At 36.0% G+C, this 18,403-nt stretch overlaps 1 protein-coding gene across 1 annotated transcript in view; it reads right to left on the reverse strand.

Moving 5' to 3' along the window:
- The window catches only part of LOC145669834 (beta-mannosidase-like), a 164,107-nt gene that overhangs the window by 97,082 nt on the left and 48,622 nt on the right, over nucleotides 1-18,403 (reverse strand). The window contains exons 4-5 of the mRNA XM_081738179.1: nucleotides 14,717-14,913; nucleotides 9,764-10,010 (exon numbers count right to left, since the gene is read on the reverse strand). Of these exons, the coding sequence (XP_081594305.1) occupies nucleotides 9,764-10,010; nucleotides 14,717-14,913 (444 nt within the window). The remainder of the gene's footprint in view (nucleotides 1-9,763; nucleotides 10,011-14,716; nucleotides 14,914-18,403) is intronic.

Consider the following 18,403-nt stretch of genomic DNA (forward strand, 5'->3'; position numbering starts at 1 on the left):
AAGCATATTCACATGTTTATGTATAAGCGTATTAATTTCATGTATTTCTGCTACTGTAGCTATTTCGCTTTTAAATAGTTTGTTACAAAATTAATTGTATATATTTATCTATATTCTTATTACTTTTTTTTATTATTTTGCTTTTAAATCTATTACAATAGTAAACTTGTAAAATATATTGTACAGGTCTTCTGTAATTTGGAGAATATATTCTCTGTTGAAGACAATAAATAAATAAATAAATAAATAAAGGATTATCGGGACAATAAGTTGACATCCCATGGGCGTCTTTCATGGGACATCCTAAAGGATTTCCACTTAGGATGTCCACGGACGTCCCGGATGGGACAGGAGATCGCCGGGAAATCCCACGCCAGACATAACTAGAACCACATTATCCCACAATTTATCAGTAGACATCCCTTTGAGGTCCCGTTGAATATCCTGTTTTCTGGAATATTAGCGGACATCTGGATATCTCGCAGTGGTCCTATGGATGTTCCGGGAGTAAATCGAATGATCTCGGGATGTCCATTGCGGGATTAGTCTCGGACGTCCGTGTACTATGAGGGACTCAATAATCTCAATATGATCATATATTCCAATATGATTAACTAGATAAATCACGAGCTATAGCGTTGTAGACGATAGTAGCTAGAGTTTCCCGACATAACACTAATCAATCAGAGAGTGTCAACTTTCGGAAAGTGAAAAACTAGGGTGCATTCTAAAATCTCGCCGACAGCGCTTGAACACGAGAATGCCAGAGGGTAGTTTATCTGACAATGATAGCAACGTTACTACTGTAATACCACAAATAAAATACACTGAGATTGCTCTCTATGATATTCAAATCTAGAAGAACGGTGACTTCTATGACAGCACGTAGAATACTCAAACGAATATTTACTTCCAATACGAGGTGGCTCGAAATTTCGGAACTGTTGAAATAAACAACGTTGAACAAAGCAGAATGCAGAATGGACAAGTAGGCTTACCGTATTTTTAAATTCAAAAAACGAGTGAGTTTTGAACAAAGTACTTTCATGACAGAGTTCTTTATGTTTTTTCCTCACTAGTAGCTCTTTTCAGGAAATCTGTCTTATTATTTTACACGATATTATCGTTATAACCTGTACAGGCCACGTGTTTCAGGTTATATTAATATATTAATATAAATCTTATCCTCATTTGCCCATTGAATATCTAACTCCTTTAACTTGAGAAGGAGAAGGAGTGCGCCACAGCGGTCGGAATATTGGTGTTCAATTTAACATGGGATCTCAACCATTTTTTAGCCAAATCAGGGTTTCATTTCGTTCTTTCGCAAAAATGTCTCAATAGCTCACTCAATATGATGCATCTCACTTTAAAGGTGCAATTTGAACTCTGTGCGTGATATTTTCTTCTTATAAATAAAGATAATTATAATCCAAATTCCCATAAGAAAATGATCAAAATTAGAGGGAAAGTCTTCTGTTTTTTTACAGTAAGGAAAAGAGCTAAAAGTTTCGGACTTTTTTGAGAATGGGGTGCTGTCTTTGTATTCGTGCGCTACTGTGCTATTTTTTCGCTGTTTCCAAATACATCCATTACACAATCGATAAGAAATTATATCCTTCATCATTGAATCTACAGAAATCAGATTTTTTCGTGTTCACGTACTTGGCCGTCTAACTGCTAGATGGCACTATAGCCATTCCTCATCCCACTTTCCTTCTCAGCGGGAGTCAGTCCTTTTGAAAACCTACTTTGAACTTCTTAACAGGGGCGAGAGTAAGGAAATTATTGTGAAGAACAGGAACTTCAAACACGAGGATTGGCAAAATTTATGACCTCTTTAGTTGATGGCTTCTGTTTCAGCAGTACAGTGTATTTGTAGATGGTTTCTATGAGAAGTAATTTGTGTTTGTATCGATGAAGTCAACCTTTCGACAAAGATTTGTGAAGGAGAATACGAACCAAAGTCTTCGTTTACCTATTCCAAGAAAGAAATGAAAACTTCCTGCAGGACTGAGAATATACATGCAAGAGAAAAGATAAGATCAGGGGCGTCATTTAGGGGGGCAAAGGAGGCAATTGCCCTCCCCCAAGAGTTTGAGGAATATATATACTTTAATCGGTTGTCTACTAATATACTAGTATAAAATGGGAAAGTCTTACGTCGGTGGTGCTCTTACCCCGCCCCAAGCGAAGTCCGAAATGACGCCCCTGGATAAGATACATTATTATAATCTTTAGGGTAGATTACTCCCCGAAATATTCTTTGTTTACCTGTCAAAAAATCAAGAATAATATAAAGCTCTTTCATCAGCTTCCATCGTACAACATACTAGACACACATATTATATACATACATACATACATATTATATATATATACAGTGGCGGATCCAGGATATGATCAAGGGAGGAGCTAAACCATAGTTTGCCTCTTTATCCAGAGTAAACAGAATTGAAGCTCATTTTATCCAGTGTATACCTGAGCGTCAAGCGGGGGGGGACTATAGACTCTATATCTACCCTTGGATCCGCGCCTGTACACTATTTACAGTGCCGGATTTACGTATAAGCTAAACAAGCTATAGCTTAGGGCCCCGCTCTCTTGGGGTCCCCAAAATCTAAAGAAAAACTGGATATACATTTCTAAAATATAAGAAAATTAAAAAATAAAATAAAATTTATATACGTAGCAACAGTGCTTCCTGCTGTGTAGCCTACGTTCATGTAATTAATGGGGCTCCTTTTGCTAGTCTGCTTCCTAAATTACTTCCTAGTTTCTTCATTTCTGTATGTAGGGTGCCTATGTTCATTTTGACACATAAAGGGCCCAATTACCTTCAACAGCTTGGGGCCCCACTAAACCTAAATTCGACTCTGACTATCTATTTATGCATGGTTGCTCCCTCTCTTTTCGAAGCAGTGTTTCTTTGATATTGCTTCCAATTTCGGAAGGTTTTACCAAGGGGGGAAGAGTCCTTACTCATTCCAGGCATTCAAACTAGGGACTGGACTACTTGCTTCCAACATTCTGTCCCCCATGTATCCCGGTCTGAATCAATTGTCTAAAGCCGATAAAACATTCAAATTCAAATGTAGATGTTGCTCATCAGTGTCGACACCTAAATATTTCTCAATCAACGGTAGGGGTTTTTGGTACCCTTAATCTGTCTCCCTCTTATGAGCGGAGAAACACTCTATAATCGCAATTCTGTAGTAATTCTTAAAAAGAAAGTGCTGTTTAATGTATGTAGTAACGCATAGGAAACTAAATTTTAATATACCCTAGTAGTATAGAAACGCACCATACGGTACCTTACGAAAATAAGCACCCTATGCCAAGGATGCAAACATTAACAATAATAAAAAAGATAATAATAAATATTTTAAAGACATTCTTTCATTAATCAAGTCGCACTTAAAAAACAATTTTGTTTATGCATGACAAAAAAAAAAGATGCGCTCTAATATAGGCTTACAGTTACTTTATAAATTCTTAAAATGACGCGCCCCATTCTTTTTATTTAGCCTTGCATAAACAAAATTATTTTTAACTTTTTAGTGTGAATTGATTAACAAAAGAATGTCTTTAAAAGGTGTTTTATCATTTTTTTTATTCGTTGGACACATTTTCCAGATCCTAAAGTGATATGCAACCAGAGAAACCAGGGCTGGTTAAAGGCTAGTATTTATTTTAGAATAAAGAAGTTGAAAATAAAAACATATTAAAATTTGCTTTTTAAAAAATAGATATATTGCAAAGTATGAAAGTAACAATGGAATATTGTATTGTCACCGGACTTGCGTCGCTCTGCAACAGTTCTTAGTTCTATGACGTCAGGAAATAAGTTCAATTTATACGAACACTTATTTAATGTTTGAAACAAACACCTGTTACGTCCTTGTACACTCATGTCCAAAATGATTATCGCATATCTATAACTGTCTTCTTGTAAGAATATAATGTAATAATGATTTTGCTGGGTACTTTTAATACTGATACTACGTGTACAATCGGGAAATGTATATGTGGTAAATTTCATAGGAAAATAATTATAAATACGAAAATTAGAATGAGTAAAACAAAATGTTGCTAAATGGAAACGAACGTTTTATTTTCGTTTTATTGTTCTTATTTACTGCTCTTTTGACATGAAATTTGCCACATACATGTCTTTGCCGATTGTACACATACTAATATCATAAGAAATACCTGGTGAATTCGTTATCAAATTATATTCCTACAACAACATATTTATAGACATGCGACAATAATTTTGGACATGAGTGTACCTTCCTGAAGAGGTGACATCTTTTAATTCTGTTGTTAATTAAGTGGTCTATTTCCCCAAATAAAAACCAACACCAAGCAGGGCATATGCCCCTGTCCTTCTAAGCCGGTCCCCAAGGCTGAATGTAACATTGGAACCCTTTCCTGTTGTAATAGGAAAAACTCAAGATGGTCAGCCACTGGTATCGAACCCAGGACCATTCGAATGTGAAGGCGAGAGAGAGGGTAAATCTGGTGGTCATATTTTGAAAAGAAAATAAGAAAATGGATTCCACTAAAAGAGAGTCACATTGTCAATACATTTTAGATCTTTGCCTGGGTTTTCTGAATTTCAATTCCAGGTTGTTTTTTTTTAACCACGAAGGCCCTAAATAAATTAGAATATCGACTCTCTCCTGTTTTTTTAAATATTGGCATGGTTCTTCATTTTATATCAGACTTTTCCCGCACTATTCTGTTATTTACCATAGGTGGAATCCTTTGAGAAAGAGATAAGCGACAAGTGCTTTAGTTCTCTATGATAATTACCGTTGTAGATATTTGAGTGGCTCTCTTGACACGGGGCTGTTATCATGTTGGTCCCTCTTATTTATTTTTTCTTCAGTTCTGTTTCTCTTTTAGGCAAAAGAAAGGAATTTCACTCTTCTGTCCCATTTACAGCCGTAACCATCCCTCTCCCACGCTGTCCAACTTTGACCACATGTAGGGGAAAACGAAGAAAAAGGAGGGGTGCCATTTGCTTTGACGGCATTTCAGCAACAACCTCATCTGTTGCCAAAATAAGGAAACACTTTGCACTGCAAAAAGAAACTGAGGAAGACTGATACCTTCGATTTGTCAAGGTCACTTGAGTCCCGCCGACTCTTAATATAAGTCCTTTGAACTTCCTTTCACAATTGTCTTTAGGATTAGTTAAAGTTCAATGTTCCAATGAAAACAGGAAGAATATTTTGTTAATACGAAAGGGACGAAATATCTTTATTCCACTATTAACAGTTACAGTACATACTCGTGTATCACATTTCATGACCAGAGGCATACTGTAGAACTGGAGAAATAACTATATGAACCAGCTAGTTGCAGATTGTCATTATCTGGAATAGAGGTGGAAAAATACGATACTTTATATAAACGTAAATAAGGTTATACTGAACTCCTGATTAATTTGATTATACCTAGGTAGGAACATCAGTTTCTGTGACCCCTCGCCTATTGCATCAAATATTCAGTTGGAGCAATTAATTCCTCATAAAGCAAATGTTTCTTATACCATATTTAGTAAGATATTTACAAATACATCAAACTTGTATTAACGAGTCTCAAGCTCGTATGTGTAATATAGGCTTGATCGTGTGGCATCCCCAAACCTTCGATGACCGATACTGACATTCTCGGTGTCTCGGTTCGTTTGGTTTCATTATTACTAACTTTAACTGTGTATATATATAACAAGCAAAAAGTTTAACATATACCTATTTTTATTCTTCTGTTTCTCCTTGCTCAAAAAAGTCAGATTTTTTAGTGTGGTCAGAAAAACGGATGATTAGCGTTTTATCGATTACTAAAGAGAGGAAGAAAAAGGTGCCTAAATAAAGATCGGTACCCAGCAAAAACGAATATTATGGTAATTGTGGGCACTACATCACAGACACCACTCGCATCGGATTTCCCTCTCTCATCAAGCGTTCCCTTGTTACTTTGAAATCTTTCTACCTTGATTAATAACAATTTATACGTAGAAGAGCTGACACGTTAGTGCGTCTCTTCTAGGATAGTACCAGATAATTGTCTTTCAATACATACATTTACACTAACTAACTAAATCTATGACTTAATGAACCCAAACATTTATTGTCACAGAAACAAAATATATTCACATGATTCTATCATGTTTCAAGCTAATCTAGTCTACATAATTACCTATTAAATATATTAAATTTTACTTATATCCGTAAATCCTCCTTTATACGACTTTACCTCCTTCGTTTTAACCTACTGAAAGATCTACAGGGTGGAGAAACCCAGAATACATTCACAAGGTATATTCGTCGTCCTAACCCCTTTCACTCAGATTCCCAACTGCTTCCACACAACGTGATTTCAGTTTTCTTTCCACGGTTCGAAACAGACCTGGAACCCATCCTTGGAAAATTCTGCTACAGGTGCCGTCGATTTGCGAAAGATGTCCTCTCTGGTATGAAAGAGTATTCCTTTCAGGTACCTTTTGATTTTCAGAAACAGACAGAAGTTGAAAGGGGCTATGTTCAATAAGTAGAGAGCTTGACAAACCAATGGAGTGTTGTACTGGGAAAACATTATCATATGACTCTATTATCCTGTCGCACTTTCCCGGACATTGAGTTTCCTAGATTTGGTCATTTTCATCGAAAAGTGTCATGTCACAGAAAACATCCAAAGTGAAGTCCTTTGCAGCTAAGCTTTCTCCCAGTACGTACTTACGATGGGAAATGTGGCGACAATTGAAGAATACAATCAATATTACTTTGTTTTATTGCGTAACTTGAAATTATTTTAAAGCCTCCGCAAGCATTTCGGAAGTTGGCGAGCTTGAATTCATCCCCTGGGTCGATTGTGACTTCGTTTTCGGAGTATACTCACTTCTTTATAAACGTAGACCCGTGCCAAAACCACAGAACATTACCCGACATAACTATTCCTCTACAACAACAGACACAAGTGAAAGTAACGGCATATATAGGCTAAACATATCATGGACTCCTTTTCTACCATGTGCAGCATGGCCAACTTGCATTATGTAGTTTTCCCCAAAAAAAGGGGTCTTATATTTTTCAGGTAGAAATTGTTTTCAGACCTTTACAACTGGCCGTTGTATGATATGAGCAAATTTTTACAATCAAACTATGACGTCAGAAAATATCCAATTGAAAATAACTGATGTATTCCTTCATACTTTCCCAACATGACCTTACACATTACACTGATATTTTCTGTTCGATATACATGTCATTTTCCTCACACCAGTCCAAATATCTTGACATTATTATTGGTATGATATTCGATAACTTGTATCTACCGTAATATGAAGCTACACATTGTAAAACTTTTGTCTCCCAAGTGAGAAAAAGACTGTCCCGTGTATTTTCTTAATACATTGTTCTCGGATTTTTTTTATCACTACTCCAACGACCAACTTCCACATCCATCTAATACGATAAACAATATTATATTTTTGTATTTTTAATTTCTTCGGTAGAATTAGTCGCAAACGACCGTATGTTTTGTTCAGAACAATAATATGCATTTCTTTACATCTATTTCCGTCTAGAATTCGTTCTTATCTGTTAGTACTTCGCGTAGATCACTCGTACGCCTCAAATTATAGATATGGGGTTGAGTTCAGATGAACGTGAGATCTACACCATAAGCAATCACTTTTCGTCGTTTCTACTAGGGATGGCCACAAAGTTCCGGTTCCGGCGGAACCGGTTCCACGAAGAACCGGTTCTCGGAGATCCGTTTTTCAGAACCGGTTCCGGACCTGGATCCGAAAATCCGGTTCCAGACCTGGATCCGAAAATCCGGTTCCAGACCTGTATCCGAAAAACCGGTTCTGGAACCGGATCTTCTAGTACCGGATCCGTTCAGACCCGAAAATCGGTTCCACCAGGAACCGGTTCTGGCCATCCCTAGTTTCTACAAGTCAGTTATCACCAGAAAACGATATCTATCTCTATAAATAAATAAATAAAAATGAAAATGACTGTTGGTGACTTAATAACTCCTCTTGAACCACCCGACCGATGTCGATCAAATTCCAACATAGATGAGGTTCGGACCTGGGGTGGTTTTTATAATTTAACTTTAAGATGAAACTTAAGGGTTGGGGGAGGAGGATATATATACATACAATATATATATATATATATATATATATATATATATATATATATATATATATATATATATATATATATATATATATATAAATAAATTATCGAAAATGATCGAGATTAGTGCCGAATCCATAGTTTTCGGGGTCGCTGAGATGAACAGTGACAGTTTCGAAGCTGTTTAAATCCAAATTCAGCCCCGCAACTTGGAAGAGAGGGAGGACGGAGATACCGTATATAAAAATGATCGAAAATGACCGATACCAGAGAGCGCTTCATTAATAGTAAAAAATGATTGAATAGTGGAACATATTACTGCTTTTTCTTATTTTAACCGAGCGAAGCGGGTAATTGACACTAGTAGTCATTAATATCAAACTCTTCTACACTGTAAACTTAATACATTTTTTACCTGTTAGCAGTTAATTATTTATATTAAAGATCACTTTATATCGGAATAAAAGAAAATATAAACAGTATTGCACATAAATTCCGCTAAAAACACAGTTTTACTTACACTCGGCCACTGATTTTCGCTTATACAAATCAAATTATTCGTTATAAAATAATAAAATTCCTTATAAGTATACCTAGGCGCATTAAGAAACATGCTGACATCATTGAAGGTGCTATATCATGTTACTATCTCGCAACATCCAACCCCACAACACAGTAAAAAGAGTCCATTATTATTATTATTGGTTACAGCAGTTAGTCAATGCACATCTTACTATATGTGATTTTCCTTAAATCCTTAACTATATTTGATTTTCCGGTTTTGAGCTGCTGAAACGCTTCACCTTGTGCACGAAACATCTCTTTATGATAAAAAAATGAAGTTTTGTACGATTTTATCAAGTTAAGGCGAGACACAACTTTTTGTGACGTAACATGGGTACAGTTGGATTCTTCCACGAGTTTATAAATCAGTTCGATAGCAAGCAACTCAGTAATGAGTAGTTTCAGCAGGATGACGTTACTTATGACACTTATGACACTACCATGCAACTAATCGTACCATTTAAAGATCGTGTTAGTATCAAGTAGTTTGACCATCCAGGTGGCCTCACCGTATCCCGTCCATTCTATTGCATGGAACATGTTGAAAAGTATACCACAATAAGCCACAAATTATCACAGAGCTGCAAGAAGTGTAATATGGAGAGGTGTATGCAAGTACAGCTCATAGATGACGAGAACCCTAAAACAGGGGTAGCGGGGAAAGGTCAACGACACGGTCAAGTCCATTTTCGGTTTTTGAGGTGTGCTCTATACTTAGATGTCGTCTGCTACTCCGGGTAGTTATCTGTGTGCTATTCCGTGGTGTCATTTGAGACCCCCATGCGAAAAGTGGGCGAGCCCATACCTACGTCACAGTACTTCTGCTAGGGTTCTTCTCGTCATATGTGAGCTGTATACGTTGATGCACTGATGACCACCTTCAACTGTTGCTGTACAGTTACCATGCTTTTCATACAACAAATTATGGCCTGTAGCACGTTTCACTATACAATGACCAATAGTTTGATTTTTACAAGCGAAACTCAGGGTGCGAGAACAAATGTAAAATAACTATTTTAAAAAATGATAATTTCACTTACACCTGATGTTGATAGTTTCTTGGTGATGTTTGCTTCCCTCTTGTTGTCAGGCTCTAAGTATACTGATTCGTACAAATATGCACCACAAGACAACTCAATTTTAATTTTACCTTTCGTTGCTTTTGTAGAAACCAAATCAAAAACAACTCCTATGACAACTTCCCAAGTGCCATCTTGGGTCTTCATTGGTGTCACCATAATATATCTCACATACACCTCGTTGAAGGCTTCTAACGTTACATTCTGCCTAGCAAAAAAAAAAACAGTTACGGAAATACATAGCACTATTTAATATGCAGTTTGTACTTTGTATACACTGACAAGCTAAAGCATTATGACCACCCGCTACTTCTGGTGCTTGTTCGTAGAATGGGAAAGGCCAACAAAATATATACAGTATATCAGAGTTTGACAGGGGACAGATTGCGATGGCCAGCCAACCGGAAACAGCGCGACCTGTTAGGTATTTGAGATCTGCTGGGTTAATGTCTTCCTTAGGTAACGGATAATGAAACCAACACCAAGCTCCAAGATATAGGGCAGCCACACATCATTAAAGATGTCGGACGTTGATGAATGTCGACATTGATACAACAGAATAGGTCAAAACTGAAGTATAATTAACAGCATTCTTTAACAGATTTTATAAGCGAATAAAGCACGAGTGTGACTGAGCACACTGTGTTCAGTACACTGTTAGATATGGGGTCTCTGTAGCCGACGTCTCACACACGAACCAATTTTAATAGCATGGCATCATCGATAACGACTGAAATGGGGAAGTGTCCATAGTCATTGCACAGCAAACCAATAACACAACGTATAATGATCCGATGAATCATGACATTGTTCTCGTCAAATCGATGGCCGAATCAGGGTCCGTCTTCTTTCAGAAGAGCATCTGCTTGAGATGTGCACATCATTACTTATGGATTCGGATGTGCGTGTGAAAGGCACCATGATGATTTTGCAGGTTATTGCTGGTTACGATTCATGTCGGCCATAGTTCCAGCTGAGAGTGGAATCTTTCAGCTGGACAACCTTCTTATCACAAGGCCAGCGTTGTGCTGCAGTGGGTCGAGAGCCACAGTAACGAATTTCGATTGCTACATGGTCCCCGAACTCATCCGATTTTAACCCAATTGAATGCCTTTGGGATGTCATTGAATGTCAAAATTCGAGTTCATCCACCCCTCCGTGGATTTTACAGGAATTCAGTGACTTATGTGTACAGATATGGTGCGCCATGCCTCCAGCCATACGCCAAGGTCTTATTGTCTCCATACCAAACCGCATTGCTGTTGTCTTGCAACCCAAAGGTAGACATATCAGATATCAAGTCGGTGGCCGTAATGATCTAGTTGGTCAGAGTATGTATCATGTATTTATGTATGTTACCTGATATGCGGACAATGTTAACAATGCCTAGAAAAATATGGTAAATACCTCTATAATTAGAAACAGTATTTGTGTCACTCTTTTGTGTGTGTGTGTTAAGAGAAAGGAAAAATAGTAAATATCTACAATACTATGCTACTTAGGAGAGATTTTTGCTTTATTTATTAAGTATATAACTAAATATTTGAAGTATTCCAGCATAATAAAAATCATCAGTTAATATTGATAATGAACAACATAGTTTTTAGCCTCATAAGAAGAAGTTTTTCAACATTTTCTCATAAACTATGGAACATAAAAATTTACCTTTGTTTCTATCTAAAGGAGGTTAATGTTCACGTATACTTAATATCTAAATTATGCGCGGTCAAGTTCAGAACAAAACTGTAATAAAGTTATAGCAACTTGTACTAATCCAATAACATATATTATATGTAAAAATATATTTTTTATTCCACTAAGGTCCAATATTCTCCTACAGGATCTCACTCTGGCTATTACACGACTATATTAACTTCTAAGTGAATCCCTGCAACAATAATTTCGATTATCTCGAAAGTCTATCTACTATATCTTTCAAAACTATAGCCTATCATATTATTACAATTTCGATCGTTCCTTAACCTGTTTACACATAATATATCTCCTTCTCATCCAAACAACAAAGCATATGCACTATAGTAAAATATAATCACTCTTAGTTCATATAATATAAATCTAGTTGGAACATGTCCCAATATTTTTTTTTTTTTTTGGAGAAATATAAAGAAACGTTTTCAATATTGTATACATCATTTTGCAGCTTGTACATTTATCTATTTTTCTGAAGAATCACTATTTCGGTCGATACATTTTTGTAAACACTGTGGCAGTTTCAGTATGCTCATGTCATACCAGCTCGCCACCATGACTTTGAAGAAGCGTTAAATCTCATCTTTTCCCTCGTTGTTATTGCTGAAGCGCGTTCCGGCCAAATGTTTCTTTAAACTTAGGAAACAGGAGCTAGTCACTGGTTTGCTCAAGTATCGCGACTGTCTGGTCGGAAACTGACGGTCTCCTGCTCCTTTCCCAGTGTTGCCAACAAGTTAATACAAAAAGTCGCTGAATTGGAAATGAAATGACTCCATTTTGGGTGAAAAGTCGCTAAAAATTTTTTGTGGAATTTTGCCTCTTTTATATATATATATATATATATATATATATATATATATATATATATATATATATATATATATAATGTCACTTTTATATATTTTTAACTTTATGATCAATTTTGCTCAACAAAATCAAAAATGAGTTTAGAAAAACGAGCAAAATTAAAGGTCTGGAAAAAAATCTTGGTCTAAAAGGTCTACTCACGCTTCTACAGATAATCTGTTTGCTATCGGTAATGTATTATTTGTGCCTCTAAACGGAACCTCTGTAAACTAAAGGACATTAAAAGCTGGAGTTCACCCCGTTAGAAGGTAAGAGATAACAGCAATCAAAGCGGGAATATAGAAATAAATGTTACGTACTTTCACAGCTCGTCAATATCTGCACTGATTCAAATAAGAAAAGGAAAATAAACATATATCTGAACTGATTCGAGTTAATAGTACTTATTTTATGACAAGTTGTTCGCAGCGCAAAAGTCGCTAGATTTGTAAGTCGCCAAATCGTCATTTCAAAATCACCACAAAAGTCGCTAATCGGAAAAATTATTTTTTGTCGCTATCCTAGAAGGCGAATTCCCTAGATTTAGCGACTTTCCCCAAATTGGCAACACTGTCCTTTCCACGTCGTGAATTTTACTACGACCAGCTGCAAACTCCCTACACCATCTACGAACGTCTTTGACATCTATGAACCATTCGACATACACTTCCGTCAATCGGCGATGAATTGCGATCAGTTTAATATCTTTTGCTTTCAGAAGCCGAATAAATGCGCGAACTTCTCATTTGGCGGTAGCGCCAAGCGAGAGTTTCATTTCAAAACGGCTTCTAAGCCAAGACTAAGAGTGTCAGCGAGGTGTTCGCAGGTTTGTTTGGGAGTTGAGGAAGCAACAACGCAACAATGTTACCAACAGTTTCTTGAGGCTAGCCACACACATTGAGTTTTTTCAACAGGCAAATGCCGGGAAAGTACCTAACATACAGATTCTAAGAACCATCCCTCCTTCCCCATGCCTTTCTTCCTTGTCTCCTTTCCCGGTAAGTGTAGCCTGGCAAGGGATGTCATCCTCGTACGTGGCAGGTTTATATGTGTAAATAAATAAATAAATAAATAAATAAATCACACTAAATGTATTCTTAATTTTGAGCTCCAAGGGCTCAATACCTGTTAGATAACCTGATCATACACTACTAAATTGAGGAGTGTTGTTGCATTACGACAAAGATCCTATTACATCCATACGTATGATTTATGTTTGACGTTAACTTTTATCAGTATATCCTTTTGTTTTGAAATTAATGCCTTCTTCAAAGTAATAAGAAAAGTCATTTACTACATTACTCTGAAAACAAGTGTTTTCTTGTCCGTGTTTATTACAATATTTCTTAGGGAAAGGCGTTGAACCTTTGAACACCTGTGCTTTTCTCGAATTCAGAGCTATCTAGGTGCAGCGATTAAAATTCATTTGAAAGATTAAATGAAAAAAAGCGCTACAACGCGTTTGGCTGTTGTTCACTGAGTGTTGTGCCGAGTAATGTTCCTTTTAATTTTTTCACCCCCAAAACGAAGATTTTTTGTAGTTACCTTTTGAGTTTTGTGCTCTTCGGTTTTCGCAACTTGTGATATTTATTTGTCCAAACTTGGGGTAGAATCATTGGTGAATACAGTAATATTTTTAGTTTTAACTTCTGTTCAATATTTAAGCTAGTGGACAACTTTTTTTCGTAATGGTGACCCTCTTGTACCTATAAACATTAATGCATCGTGTACCTTTGAACGATAAATAATACTGTTTAAAGCTACACAATGTAAGTAGTTAAAACAATTGATATATTTTATATAGGTTAGGTTAGGATATAAAGTTATTAATTATAATTTTAAGTAGTTTCTATATATTCACTTATTGCTCAACTTTATTGTTCACAAGTTTTTGTTAGAACTTCTCTTCAATTTTTAATTTAATTGATAAAATTTTAATTCTGGGGAGCTTTTTATAGCTAAACCTTTTATTGCAATTTACAACTGTTAATATTTGTGGTTTCTTTTTATATTATTGCCGGAGAAACATTGTAATTATCACTGTTCAAAGGTACAAGAGGGTCTGTTCAAAGGTACACGACCATAATGTACCTGTGAACAAAACGGATTTGTTCTTATTTTATATTATAAAAGCTATTGTAATTAGGTAACACGTTTAAAAATCATCCTATCTGATAGCAAAGAGATGATACTTCAAATGTACGACAAAAATCGGGGAAAAAGTGCTGAATATTAGCACCAAAATTTCGAAGACTCTAAAAGTGTTCACAGGTACAACGCCTTCCCGTATTCTTTTATTTGATTTTAGGAATTAATTCTTAAAAGTTATCTGAAATTCTCATTAGATATATATCTTACCATATTCCAACAGAAGGAAATGATGGTCCCCAGTCCCATGAGTAAGACGCTTGCATCTTCCGAATGTGATTTACATGGCATTCTCCCACATATTGACAGTCAGGAGGAACCATATATTCGGCTTTTTGTTCCTCAAACTTTGCATTTGAATAAGCAACAGGGGACATAAATTCTACTTTTATTTTGTTTTTACCTTCCTGAAAAAAAATAAAAAATGTTTATTTTCAGTAATAATCGCATGTATATTTAGATTAGGCAAAGACGCCCAAATAGAACTAAGAAAACACTGCCCTCTCCATATAATTTCGAAACAAAAACCATAGATATACTAGGGAGACGTAAAAAATCGAAAAACTACCGATATTATGATAGTATCAACTCAATAGTTCTCAGGGTCACTGATATAAATAGTGATATTCTCAATGCCGTTGAAGTTCAAGTGGAGCCCCCATCGGTATTGGGGTGCCATCCCTAGGCATAAGCATGAAAGGATGACATGTAAAAGTAATCGAAAACGACTGGTATTAGTGTCGAATAGGTCTACATAGTTTTGGTGGGGTCGCTGAAATGAATAGTGCATTCCTGTCCAAATTCAAAACCTGTCTGCATGAGGATGAGAAAGGATGAAAAATAATAATAAAAAAAATGTTCGATCTCATCACCAGAAAATCGCTAAACTAATTGAAACGAATTTTTGAACATAGTAAAAAAAACGTGTGCTTTCTCGTTTCACTTTGATTAGAGAACGCATCCTAACAGAATATAGGGGTTTAAATTTATACCAAAAATAGAATATTTTACGGATTTTAATATTACAATTTCATTGAAATATGTATCTAAAGGGGGAGGGGGTTTGAATACTTTCCATAAATCTATTTCTCCAGTGCGAAGAACAGGTATTTCAGCCAGTTTAATAGTATTTTCTTCAGAATGATCCTTTTTCGACTCACACATAGTTAAAATTAAGTGAAAAATGTTTTATTGAAAACAGACTTCTTCCTTTAGGTGCCTCTAAGAATTTCAATTACACTAATCAATCCACTATAGCACATTACTGGAGATTGGCCGTAAAATTGAAGACATCTTTATTCCACCTGAAACTAAAACACCTCAATGAAGAACCTACTGTGTGTTTCAGATGTAAAGCATCACGGGCAGTAGCCAATGGTGTGCGATATTCCGTGCGGTGTTGCCGGATTGCGGACTTCCCTTTTCCTTCTCGCTCTTTCTCCAGTTGAGATTATGACACATAGTGTACATTGGCAACATTATTCACAATGTAAATATATTATTCCAGCAAACTCAAGAATTTTGACTGAGCATCCTAGAAGTATATATAGCAACTAAATTACTTACTTGTTAACTTATTCCAGTGGAAATGCTAAACGCTCGTCTTCAACAATACTTTCACTATCGTCCATGTCAATTAATATTTCGTCATTGTCTGAATCTGAGTCTTGAAAATTATTATTATGAGTTCCAAAAATTGTAAACACAAAAAAATAATTCTTCGAGCTTGACTTCGTAGCACTTTTTTTTTAATTCCGCACTTGCACTCGGTTTGCTTAAAGACATTATCAACTATAATTTTGGAGAACAAACGAACTACCACGAAAGAAAGCAACCCAGAAACTGATGAATTCTGTTTATGCTAGACGAGAAGTTGCGTTCCCACACAACTAGCCCCTTTGTTTCCATAATATCTGTTCTTATAATAACATACTCTATACTCTTATACTTGGTGTAGGTCTCACAACAACAATCCATCTGATTCGTAAGCAACACGATATGGTCGAGTTTGTTTTGAGTTAAGATAATTTATGACACCATTCACACGCCTGGTGCTTTTGAATCCCTTCTACAGGAGAAAAGAGTGAATAAGTGTCGCTCATAATAAGGTTGTGAAACGTGACAGAAAAAAAAAGAAAAAGAAAACGTACTGCGTTTCTTCTGTTGAATAAGGAAGAATCTTTCTTGAAGTGAATTTCAAAACAATGTTACGAACTTCCCATACTATGTTCTTACGATGTTAGGCATAAATATATATATGAATCAGATTGCAAAGGCGTGTAGCCACGGGGGAAAAGGGGGCGCGTTCTTTCCAAACTATTTCCAGCCCCGAAATGAGGTTCGTCTGGTATACAGGGGTGCCCACAAGGGGGGGCTATGACGCAAACTGCGTCATTGAAATATTTGGGGGGGTTAAAAATCTATATAAATATGTTTGATGGGGGGGTAAAATTAATCGAAAAGAAGATTTTTTCATGGAAGAACACCTACGGATAGACAATTGGGGGGTGCGTCATGAACATAAGGGGGGTGGGCACCAGTGTGGTATATGTTTAATAAACTTGCTTAATGCAAATGAGGGACGTTTATAATATATGATTTTTTTAAAAAAAATCAAACATCATCAATACCGTTTCTGTACCTAATTAAAATAACTAAAATTAATCATATGCTTTATATTCTCATTTCCCTAACTAGATGCACTGTGAACTCACTACTATATTATTTCATAATAATATCTGAGTTGATATTTCTTTCGAGGTTTTTTTTTCCTTTTACTATTTTAACCCACATAAACACAAAATCAGATAAACAGACTCTATAAGCAGCATTTGATTTTTTTATGAATAGCTTATTGATTCATCTCTTACAATCCGATTTTCAACTTCAGTACTGTCAAGATAAGTCTTTTGATAAGGTAGTATCCTGAAAATATAATATGTGTATAGTATGTATGTATGTATGTATGGTAAGTTAAAATGCTTTCATATTCTGAATAAGGTCATTTGTTCTGTTTTTAATGTGTGAAAAGCTTGTATCCCCCTGAAAGTAATGTTCCCCTAGAACAACCTGCTGGCTACATCCCTGATTATCCTGTAATAAAACTTGATTTCTATTTCCAAATCAAAGAAAAATCCACTGGAAATGAGACGCAGGACTCAACGCTCGTTTTACTAATTGTTTTATATGGAAACCTTTAAAAGCGTGTATCATAAGAACCAGTTGACATAAAAAGATGTAGTTTTCACGTATATGTTCGTTATTCTTTTCTCTACTTCGTAAAGTGAGCATTTAATGTGCTAATACAATATTTCTAGTACATTTAATGTGCTAATACAATATTTGAGGGCCTCTGGTATTGTCAAGATACGCAGTAGCGCGAGAAGTCAGAGTGTGGAACTGCTTGTCGCGCATTGTCAACACCGCCCAAAGCCAATTGGACGATATGTGAAGCGAACTTAAGGCCATGCCGCTTGTCATCTGAAACACACAGTAAGCATAGTTTGATAAAATAATAATATGTGTTCTCATATTATGTGTTGTCTGTGTGTGTTATTCGTGTGCAGCAGTGTTCTGTAACACCGAATCCGAATTAGTAGGCTATTTTCCTAATACAAATAAACATTTATAAAATATGTTAGGCTACAACAGAAACACATTAGATTAACTCTACCTGTTAACAGAATAATAACTTGTTCAGAAACATTCACAAAAGCCTCGGACAAGGACTGATAACTTGGCACGACATCAGCAAAAGAAAATGGACATGAGATTTGGAACATGGAATATTAGAAGTCTTTATAGGGCAGGCGCGTTAAAATCTGTAACGAGTGACTTAGAGAAATACAGGATGGATTTAGTAGGAGTTCAGGAAGTTAGGTGGGAAGGAAATGGATC

This window comes from Thermobia domestica, chromosome 14 (assembly GCF_964235325.1).
Source record: "Thermobia domestica chromosome 14, izTheDome1.hap1.1, whole genome shotgun sequence".
NCBI classification, from domain to species: Eukaryota; Metazoa; Arthropoda; class Insecta; order Zygentoma; family Lepismatidae; genus Thermobia; species Thermobia domestica.